This window comes from Embiotoca jacksoni, unplaced genomic scaffold (genome assembly GCF_022577435.1).
Source record: "Embiotoca jacksoni isolate LCO1_2020_lvr unplaced genomic scaffold, fEmbJac1.0.p SCAF_8, whole genome shotgun sequence".
Taxonomy (NCBI): Eukaryota; Metazoa; Chordata; class Actinopteri; family Embiotocidae; genus Embiotoca; species Embiotoca jacksoni.
In genome coordinates, this window is record NW_027185436.1 from 7,667,777 (window position 1) to 7,679,121 (window position 11,345).

At 39.5% G+C, this 11,345-nt stretch overlaps 1 protein-coding gene across 4 annotated transcripts; it reads left to right on the forward strand.

The window, feature by feature from the left end:
• Window positions 1-145: 145 nt before the first annotated feature.
• On the forward strand, window positions 146-9,651 carry LOC138191945 (chondroitin sulfate N-acetylgalactosaminyltransferase 1-like). 4 transcript variants are annotated; one of them, XM_069139042.1, is made up of 11 exons: window positions 146-505; window positions 1,241-1,344; window positions 2,089-2,700; window positions 2,784-2,884; window positions 2,982-3,187; window positions 4,266-4,482; window positions 4,728-4,829; window positions 6,040-6,221; window positions 7,993-8,087; window positions 8,178-8,259; window positions 9,137-9,651. In XM_069139042.1, the coding sequence occupies exons 3-11, from the start codon at window positions 2,338-2,340 to the stop codon at window positions 9,421-9,423; spliced, it is 1,635 nt and encodes a 544-aa protein (XP_068995143.1). In that variant the 5' UTR covers window positions 146-505; window positions 1,241-1,344; window positions 2,089-2,337; the 3' UTR covers window positions 9,424-9,651. The 4 variants fall into 4 exon arrangements, with proteins under 4 accessions (XP_068995143.1, XP_068995146.1, XP_068995144.1 ...); XM_069139045.1 differs by having other exon boundaries at window positions 3,009-3,187; XM_069139043.1 differs by having other exon boundaries at window positions 1,244-1,344.
• The last annotated feature ends 1,694 nt before the right edge of the window (window positions 9,652-11,345 follow it).

An 11,345-nucleotide genomic window follows, 5' to 3' on the forward strand; every position in this document is an offset into this window, starting at 1 on the left:
ACATCCAAATGAAAACAAGGACCATCTGTACGGGGCCTCATTAAATGTGCAAGACCCCCTCCTAATGGAGGGCTCCGACGGGTATCTAGCTATTTCCCCACAACAGATTGCAGGTGGCAGTGCATCGGAGTCTGAAGGGCATTCCTTACTCCAGTTGCCTTCTCATTAGACTTAAGGGCAGAGTGGAGCCTCGGAGGGCCTGAAAGCAAATTAAAGATGAAGGCAGATGGTGTGAGATCTTATAGGCATGGTGGAAGTGAGAGATGGAAAAAGGGAGAGGAGAGGGAGGTGCAGGGAAAAGGTGGAGACAGAGAAGAGAGAGGAGGTCCTCTGTAGATCACTTTACTCCTGTGAAGCCGCTTCAGCCCTCAATTTTGTCAAGGTAGAGAGCTGTTCGTTTTTCCATCAGTCATTTTCTCACCTTTTTAACTGACAGACTGGCAAACGAGCAGTTAACGACGATGGACATCCAATCGTAACTTCCCTTTGATATTCACAGCAGTTGGTGAGTATGATTTTTAATCTTTCTGTCCTTAATTACAGCTCAATCGAGAGAAAGCTATGAATTCTGTGTTTATATTTACACGTTTTAGTCATGTCAGGATGTAAGAGAGCGCATAAATGATACTGAAATGATGATTTATGTGATTTACTGTCTGTAACGTGCTCAACAGAGATGACAGTTTAATGAGAGCTTTGCAATCATTTTAAACAAATGAAAGGCCACAAGGGAGGGAAAATTACAACAAAATAATAATAAGGTTGAAAAACTACTGATGCTATGGAGGTCCAAGAATTGCTGATTTGTATCATTAAAATCAGTGAAATTAATTGTGCTCTGTTTTAAAGGTCAGCTTGGTATGAACACATACATACATGCATCTTCACACACACACACACACACACACACACACACACACACACACATGCTGGTTGGGTGGACGTGGAAACATAAGCAAGTCTTTCATGAAATCAGCCTCTACCTGGGCTATAAAGAGTCAACTGTGCTGTGTATAAACTGATGATGGCAACACACAACACGCACGCACGCACACACGCACACACACACGCACACACACACACACACACACACACACACACACACACACACACACACACGCACGCACACGGTGGAGAGACACACAGAGACCTGTTTGTTTCTGTCACTTCCCACCTTCAGCGTCGTGGCACTCAGAGTGAATGCAAGGTCAGATTATTTCTCTTACTGTGTATTTTGTAGCAGCTGAACTAAACCTGACCAGCTTTGCAGCAACATCCCGTGTCGTGGTTATGGAATAAACTGCTCACAAAAAAACAGAGGCACATCAGGACACGATTAAATAGGTTGGTTTGCTTTTTTAAAAATTTGATTTACATTCAGGTTTTATGTCGCTGATTTGCCCTCTTCTGTTTGTTTCTCTGTAAAGTCTCCTGAGATTGACCTGAGTTTGTGCTGTTGCTGTTACAACAAGTGTAAAATCGACCTGCTTAGATCGACCTTTGTACTGATGGTTTTACATTTGACTCTTTAAAAGTCTTTTAAAACAGTGGTTCCCAATTTTAGAGGCCCATAGATCTGAGCGGTCACATGGTGGTTTACAAAAAATAACAGATTCTGTGGGTCTATTGTTCATTCAGTTTGGTGCAGGCATTCATGCTCCCATCAGGATTACTTGTAATAACTTTTATGATACTCTAACTTTTTATTTAGTGCCATCATGAGGCCAAAATTTCAATGTCTAACACTTTATGACCAATTAACTTTAAAACTAATCACATTCCCATCAGCCATAGCTTTGTGTTTGGTGATTTTTCTGGTAAAAAATCAGCATGTTAGTATTCTGACATCAGCATTTAACTCAAAGCATGGCTACACAGCCTCACAGATCTGCTATCATAGCTGTAGACGTGTGAAATACTGGACACTGGCCTCTGCAAGACTCCAAAATTCCTTAAAATGAAACAATCAGTTAAAAAAGAGTCTCTCTTTATGTTTATAAACTGTAATTAAGACTCATGAGTAGGCTTAAGTAGCTAAAAAGGGTGGGAGCGACGACCGCTTTCAAATGTATAATTTTGTCATTGCAGGGAGTTTCACCACTCCGGTGATAATCCCAACACAAATACATCTGTCCAAAACAACTGGATGTTCAGACAGTCGGTGAGGATGCTGTCTGTGGATATAACAGACGGGGACACCATGAGAAAACAGGAGGACTTAAAAAGATGTATTTTTTACTTTAGAGTTTAGGAGCGATGGATTACTGGGTGCATCTCCACATGACAGATACAGTAGGAGCCTCAAGTGTTTAGGAGTTATTTAAAAGCCCATCCAGCATGTTTAAACGGTGGCTGCTGGCCCTGGTGGCCCGTGCCGGCCTCATTGTGCTGGGGCTCTGCTGCTGTCTGTCGCTGTTCTACCTCCTGGCCTGTAAACCTGCCACTCGCAACGGCCAGCAGTCTCTGGTGTGGTCTGGAGGTACCACGAGTAAGGAGGGATACATGGCCTTGTTGCAGGAGAGGGAGGACTCTCACAGACATTACATCAACAGCCTGACAAAGCAGATAGCCCAGCTGAAGGAGGCTCTGCAGGAGAGGACGCAGCAGCTTCAGGAGTCCCTGGATAAAGCTAAAACTAAAGGGATTCTGCCTCAGGGTCTGGAGAGTCTGCACAAAACCCCTACACAGTCTGACCTGAAGGTAGGAAAACACGATGTAGGAGCAGAAATAAATCAAGTTTGACAATATAAATGTAGTAGTAAATGCTACATCATGTCCTTCAGGAGTTCTTCCGCTCCCAGCTGAACCAGGCGGAGGTGACCTCAGGCGTGAAGCTGCCCAGCGAATATGCACTGATTCCTTTTGACACTTTCAACCTGCAGAGGTGAGTGGGACAGTAGAGCTGCCGGGGCATCCAAGACAGCCGTGAAACCTGCTTCTGGTGTTTAAATCTTACCTCATGCAATGCCGCCTCCTCATAGAGTGGTGGTGTTTGTCGTGTCACCCAGGGTGTACCAGCTGGAGACGGGGCTGACAAGGCACCCGGCGGAGAAGCCTGTGAGGAAAGACCGCAGAGATGAGCTGATAAGCACTGTGGAAACAGCTCTACATGTCCTGAACGGACCACAGCAGCATACTGACAACACCAGGCGGAAGCACACATACTCCCCTTCTGACTTCATACAGGGTAAGAAAGAGTTCAGTTCATTCATTCCTTCGTCACAAGATCCAAACTTAAAGTGGACGGCTGGGAACCCTTTGAGGAATAGTTTGTCAAACCAGAGCTAAAATAACACAAGATCACACATACAGTAGCCTCAACAATGATGCCTGAACCTCATGATCTTACATGTCATTATTTAGTTGATGAGTTCATGATGTTTTTTTTTTATTCAACAAGCACTCAACTCATGCCGCAGATGCAGAGTACTAATTTGCTCTTAAACATTAAAATTAAGGTTACAATAAATAAATGATGGCCTTGAACTGTACATTTGAGTTTAAAGAGGTCTGGAGCCCGATAGAAAACTAGAGGTCGATTGGTAAATAGATTTATCATTGAGTCAAGTTTGGATGTTTATATCATCAAATAATCCTTTTTGTGCATTTTTAATGAGTCATGTCTTAATGTTTATTAAGAACTTTAGTGGCAGCCATTATCTGTTTTCTAAAAGTGGATGTCTCATATTGGAGTGAAAGCACACAGTAGTTTTTGCAAATAATACTTTGGGGTTGGCACTACATCCAGTACGATATCACATATAGTGCATCCGGAAAGTATTCACAGCATTTCAATTTTTCCACATTTTGTTATGTTACAGCCTTATTCCAAAATTGATTGAATTCATTTTTTTCCCTCAAAATTCTACACACAATACCCCATAATGATAACGTGGTTACAAAAAAGGTTACAAATACAGTGCATCGGGAAAGTATTCATCGTATTTGTAACCCTTTTTTTTCCCCATAGATTCCTTTTATTTCTAGGAAATAGCTGTGGAATTTAATAATAATGAAGAATGTAATAATGCAGGATATTTCTTAGAACATATTAATGATTGTAAATTCAGTTTTACAAAAAAACAACAACACACCACTAACTTCCTGGGTGCTTTCAGTTCATTAGATTTAACGGGGAATGTAGCCATCAAACACTCTTTCTAGTTTCCCTCTGAACTCACCGTCATATATCAGTTGTTTTCTATGAAATTCAGAAAAATAACCAATTAAATAGTGTTATCAACACATTTTACTGTGTATCACAGGGTTGACTCGCACAGAGCGGGGCAGAGGCAGTGTTTACGAGCTGATGTTTAGAGGCAACGGCCCGCAGGATTTCACACAGCTCGTGCTCTTCAGGCCATTTGGCTCTGTGATGAAGGTGAAGAGCGAGAATGTGAACACACGCAGAATGATCATCAACATCATCGTACCTCTCTCCAAGAGGGTGGACGCATTCAGGCAGTTCATCAACAACTTCAGGTATCACATCAGTTCACACACTGATTGTACTATGAAAATATTGAACTTAGACTTAAATAATAGCTTACATCTGGAAGAGCGTAGTGAATCCTACTCACAAATGAGAAAAATTCCAGTTCTAGTTCCACCAATTTAAATATCCTTATCTGACAACGTGCAGTTGGTGGCCATGTGTGCATGAAGAGAATATAGAAGTAGTCCAAACACATTTACATTTTTTTGTTTGCCTATGTTTTTGGTTTCAGACAGGTGTGCGTCCAGCAGGACGGCAGAGTTCATCTCACCGTGGTCTACTTTGGTCGTGATCAGATAGACCAAGTGAAGGCTGTGCTAGACCAGACCACCAGGTAACTTATCCACTTCACAGTTCACTAAGTGGTTTTATTCGGAACAATTGTCAATATAATGCTGTCCTGTACACCACCACCTCACACTATGACTGCAATAATAAATATAAAGTTAAAATTGTTACGTTTTTGTCAGTGTCAATAAAAACTGAAAATACAATACAATACAAGTTATATAAAATTTGTATTTATAGCAGAGCAGCTGTATTGGATTGCATTACAATGTACAGGTGTTCCTAATTAATTGTTCAGCCAGAGTAGATTTAAAGTCATTCGTGGTCCTGGTTAGATTTTCCTCCTTTTGTTAAATTTAGCCGGCCTGCCGTTCCCTTCTTATTTATTTTTTATTGGTATTAGTTTTAAGGTCACGTTGATCTTAAAAAAAAAAAGGTCTGATAAATTCTGGCACTATTTGATGATGTATATTATGTTATTGACCTGTTAAAATAGAATCTGGACTGTTTAACAATCAATAATGAGTAAATTGTGCAGTATGCAGACTTAAAATATAGACACTCTTTTAAAAGACTCGAGTCTTAGCTTTTAAGTCCTGAGTCGTTCAAGTTAAGTCATCACCAAATGAAATGCCATTTCAAACAGTGCAGTTAAAGGACAGATTTGCTCCTGCATGTTATTCCTGTGACACAGTACAGTCATTTATAATTTTGGGGTTAAATGGTTTGCCATTGTTCCCATTTGAATGTGTCTGTCAGCACAAATTTCCTTCCCGTTAACACAACACTGACTGCTTGACAAAAAGATTCAAAGTAAATCTGATTTACGTTTTAAATAATCTTTCATTTTAAGTCAGTCAGCAGAAGTCAGAGTGAAATCATGAGCCATTCCTGTTAGAGGGTGCAAACTTTTAAATGCTGTCAAAGTCACCGGATTCATGAATCTGACCCTAATTAAAGTCATGTGACTCAAATCAATACCTCATAATAACATGTAATCAGACGATAAAGATGAAATCTGTTTCTTCTCTTCAGCTCTTTACTCTCACAGATGTGTCTCTGCTGCAAAATATAATAAAAGTGAGAAAAATAATGGAATATCCTCTTTGAGCTTTTGTTAAAAATGTAATGCTGAAATTATGCAACAGTCTGATGAGACTTAATGTCTGCAGATTTTGGATGATTATTCACTCTGAACATTTCAAATTAAAACAGAGTACCTGCTTAATTAAGCACAGTCTTCATATTTCCATCAGAGAGACTCGATTCAGGAGCTTCACGTTGATTCAGATGAATGAGGAGTTTTCTCGTGGGCGGGGCTTAGACGTGGGCGCCAGGGCTTGGAGACGAAGCCAGAACGTCCTGCTCTTCTTCTGTGATGTCGACATCCACTTCACCTCCGACTTCTTAACTTCCTGTCGTCTCAACGCAGAGCCTGGTGAGAGACATGACTTTCTTCACTTTAGGCTGTGTTCGGCATTTTAGACATTTTTCAACACCATTTTTACCAACTCTTCCAGAGATTTTACTTTAACCTGTCAGTAAAGATTCTTCGCCATCCAGTTTGAGGAATTTCTAAGTGTTGAAGGCAACCGGACTTGCTTGAGGTTCTTGAAGTCGTTTCACCTCCAAAAGGCTTCTTCAGTTCTAAACTGACTGGTGGGGAGTTGCAGGCTTTTAACCTCTTGTGAGGTTGTTACCACCTTGGGTGTCATTAAGGTCACATGTTAGTCATTGATCTACCTGGGCATCATGTAAGTCCTTAGAATAATGTGATTTATAGTCTTAGAGAGCTGTTAGGCTGCCTGAGGAGGGATTTGGGGTCTTTATAAGAACATTGAACAGAACAACATTGTTAAACCTTAGGCTGCAGAATATCTGAAAAATTCAGTTGTTTTTTTTTGTTTTTTTTTAACAAACACTGCATAGGTGTACTCCTGAAGCCCAGGAGCAATTTGAGGGAAAAGCTTGTCCACCCCAAGCACAAACCACCCAGGTGTAAGCAAAACAATGTGGTGTATGCAGCCCAATGCAGGGAGGAATGCTCAGACTTGCAGATTAGGGAAACAAAACACTGCTTCACATGGCACAACAAAGGAGAGGCAACTCCTCAAGTCAGGACTCAGCAGTTCATCTGAAGGACAAGGGACACTCATTTGAGACCAATAAAGGACACATTTTGTCCAGAGGAAATTAATGGTTTGAAGGAGGAGTCAAAGAAGCCATCAAAGCCACATCAAACTGAGAGGAGAACTGCCTTCAAGAACATCAAGCAAGTCCAGTTGTCTTCGCATAACATGTAGACATACCATGACTGGATGACTCCGTCTCACATTTACTTGTAATTTGTCAATTAATCTACCACTTCTACTCTATAGATAAGACTATACTGATACTGATAAGACTGATTAGGCTTTGCAGATTGTTTAGTCAGAAGCAACAAAACCAACAAAGCAGCAAGTTCTGCTACTGCACATTATCTGAGGTCACTTCACATCATCCTATCATCCTTTAATGATAGAAGGCAGATGGAAAAGAATAAATCTGTCATACAGTTAACTCTCACGCCCATGAACACAGTTATAAGAAACAATTGGAAGTCATGCCCATGAGTCACTCAAAGTATAATGGACCCAGAAATAATCCGGATAAGAATGCTGAAGATGTAAATTGACTGACAAAGAACAAGAAAACGTGCTTTGGACATGTCAGTCAATCGTAATCTTTTTCACAGAAGACATCCGAAGTTTGAGGACTAATCTATTAGACTTTCTTGATTCCCTCCTTGCCTTCATCTGTAAGTCATCATCGCTGTGGTTTTTCTGCACTCCTCAGAGGTCGTTAGCGATCGTTCCCTACGCCCGGCACTGAAAAGTGAGTGTCTGGAGAAGGTGATCATTTACCTTTGTTCAGGCGTGGTGGTTGCACTGCCCATACTAACTACACAGCTACTATTCTTTTCATTCCAATCAAACCTGCTGTTGCTGCCAGTTATAAAAAATACATCTCTTCCTGGCTGCCAAAGTATATTTGTCAGTGAAAACAGAGAAACCCGCCTGACTGTTTTAAAAAAAAAAAGAGAATATGCATATTGCAGTTTGAATCACTGTTGTTTTAAGATTTTAAAATCAGTTTCTTAATGTTTTACACAGCCTGTGTTTTTTTGGGCTGTACTTAACGCTTCTTTCTGTTCTTAACTGTTCTTGTAGGTAAGAAAGTGTACTATCCAGTGCTCTTCAGCCAGTACAATCCATCCATCATCTACAGTAATCAGACACTCCTACCCTCTCTTCAACAGCAACTGGTAGGTAAACGATGATCTATAAACAGCTCGATAAGTGCAAATATCATCATGGTGTAAGAGACTGATTTCCGGCTGCGCCTTTTGTCTCAGGTGATAAGGAAGGAAAGTGGATTCTGGCGAGACTTTGGGTTCGGCATGACGTGCCAGTACAGGTCTGACTTCATCAACATAGGTAATGACAAAGCTTGTGTTGGTACAAATAATTTTATGTGTTGAACATCATGATAACATAATCACTTTTAACTGCCTATTTCATGATCATTTTTAACCACCATCATCCACTCACTGCCTGTTGTCTTACACCTTTGAATGATCCCTCTCTGCTCCGCGTGTTGAATACAATAAAAATTCTCTTCAAATGACGTTTTTAACATTTAAAATGGACTTGTTACATGTTTCAGCCTTGCCTTCATGGGGGTAAAACTTGATTTTGTTTATATTGAGCTCCTTTGTAAAAAAAAAAGCATTTAAATTTATTTATTTTTTTTTATTATTTTTTTTTTTTTTAATTTTTTTATTAAATTGCTTTCATTTTTTGGTGTTTCAAGTAATTGAACCCAATTACACCGAAAACCTGGGTTTTATATATCCAGTCAGAACAACTGTAATGTCACAACACACAATTATTTCCATTATCAATGTTTTTTTTAATATGCTATTTATTTTAAAGTGAATAAAATGTCACAAAATAGTACAAATTTGCCAAGTTATTATCTGGCGCCAAATTGAAGATGTGTTTTTGTTGTCAACGTTGAGTTTATGTCACAGAAAACTTGACAAACTGGTGATTATTCAGATATTCATTCATGTTTTTAATATATTTGATACGTTTCTGAAAATAATAATAATTTATCAGTTATCAAAGCTGGAGCCAATGCATTTTCTGTCTCTACACCAGTTGATTGATGAGCTAATCATTTAAGCTCTGGAGAAGCCTGCAGGTTGGTTTCTGGGGAAATACTGACACCTTTATGATGAAAGTCAACAGGAACCAAATTAACATCAAATTCTAGATTTAATCCAGCTGTGAGTCCTCTATGTCCTGACAGGTGGATTTGACCGTAACATCAAAGGCTGGGGGTTGGAGGACGTGCACCTGTACAGGAAGTACCTTCACAGTAAGCTGATGGTGATTCGCTCTCCGTCTCGCGGCCTCTTCCACCTGTGGCATGAGAAGAGCTGTGCAGATGAGCTTCCTCCAGACAAGTACAAGATGTGTATGCAGACCAAAGCCATGAGTGAAGCCTCACACGGCCAGCTGGGGGAGCTCTTCTTCAAACGAGACATCGAGGTTCACTTGAACTCGCAGACACAGACCGACAGAAGAACCGGATGAGGAAAATGGAGAAAGAGATTGTAACGTGATATTCTAAATTGCTGTTATGGATGATACTGTTCTGGTTTTCATGATAATTTATGGTTACTTATATTATGGTTTTCAGGGTATGTTGGCAGAAAAGACAAAAACTTTAGTCTATGGGCACAAAAACCTGCAAAGGAACTGACATCAAAACAAATTGTGTTTTATTTTATTTCTGTGTTAATAAAACTATGAAGGACATGATGTATTTGTCTCTTGTTTTTTTTGTTTTTTTAAAACACATCAATTTACCTAACAGTCTGTGCGGTTTATTGTGGCTTCCTTAAGTTTCCTTAGTAAATCCATAATAAAAGAAACTGAGGAGGATTTAACTGAAATAGCATTATCAAGAACATGAGGCACATTTTGAACTTTTCCCAAAATAGTAGTTTTTAGACATAAAAGGCACAAACTTCACCTTTATAGTCACCCAAGAGAAACATGGGCTTTTTGTTTACATGATAAGGATCTGTATGCAATGTAATGCAGTGCATCATCTTAGGATGTTTTTAGTTACACCTGTTTGTCAAGTCAAAATTTCTGCACTTTGGATTCTTCTAGGAGTCAGTGGATATATTCTGGTTTATTTCAACCTGGCATGTTTCTCATTAATTAGGGCTAGCACTTAGTGCTAGTTAATGAACTGTCATCTCTCACAATCCAAAACCTTACATACCCTAACCATTTTATCCAGTTTGCTACAACCTCTTAAGTATAGGAACACACAATAAACAAAAAAAACTACCCACAACCTCTTAGAATATACATTTTTACTCTAGTCTGTCTTTTCCTTCCCCCTATTCTCTATTTTTCAAAGGTGTTTTATGGACACAAACACAAGAGTACAAGAGAGGAATCACACCTTCAGTTCTTCTCTCTGTATCAGAGGAAGTCCCCCTGAGATTAAAATCTCTTTTTTAAGGGAAACCTGGCCAAGATAGCACACCATTAAATTATAATATCGAACATTATAATCGCAGACATTATGTGAAGTTTTATTGCAACACACTGTATTTGTGAAAGCTTCCATTCAAATCCTGCTAACTTTCATATTAATAACAGAACATGTTGAAGGGACAATTATGTACGAGTAGCCTACTTGTATAATCATAAGCTATGGCCTACCTCTACTTTTACCAAGGTAACATTTTCAATGGAGGGCTTATTGCTATTTATAGGAGTATTTATAACAGCTGCGTACTCAGTACTCAGTACTTCCACCAGAGTCCAACAATGAAAAACACCATCGTACAGTGATAAAAAAGTAACATCAACACCTTCCAGTATGTCACATCAAACTTTAAAAAGCGCACAGGCTAAAGGTTAAAGATTGATTTATATAATTTGAACACCGTGAAAAACACGAGTGTTAATCCTGCACATCTATATACGAGCAATATGCCCCATGATAAAACAGGAGACTCTCTTCATTTACTTCTATTAATAGTGATGCTGCTTCACCTCATTACCTCTGTGGATGCACACAGGAGGGAGGTGCAGCTCTACATCGGCCGACGTCTGTCGTAGGTCAACGCAGGCACGCGATAGGCCCGAAACTCCGATTACCACTTCCCTGTCACGTGCTGCCTTCAAGTGCACCTCGGAAATTCAATAAAAAAGTGTGCTTCTGTTAGAAAAATGTCATGCACTCTTGACAAACAGGACTTTACAGTCGTATCCACGAAGGTACCAGACGACAGTAATCAACAACACATACACACAAGTGGGCCAATAAACGAAAACGACCACAATCCAATTAGTCATTTTTTATTGGGATGTATTTATTTTAAATAAATCTGCAGTCTATACATTTTATTCAAATAAATTGAAGATATAGCATACCACAGTTGAAACACTCAGTTTTTAAATAATCGATTACTGTCCATTGAGAGAAAATT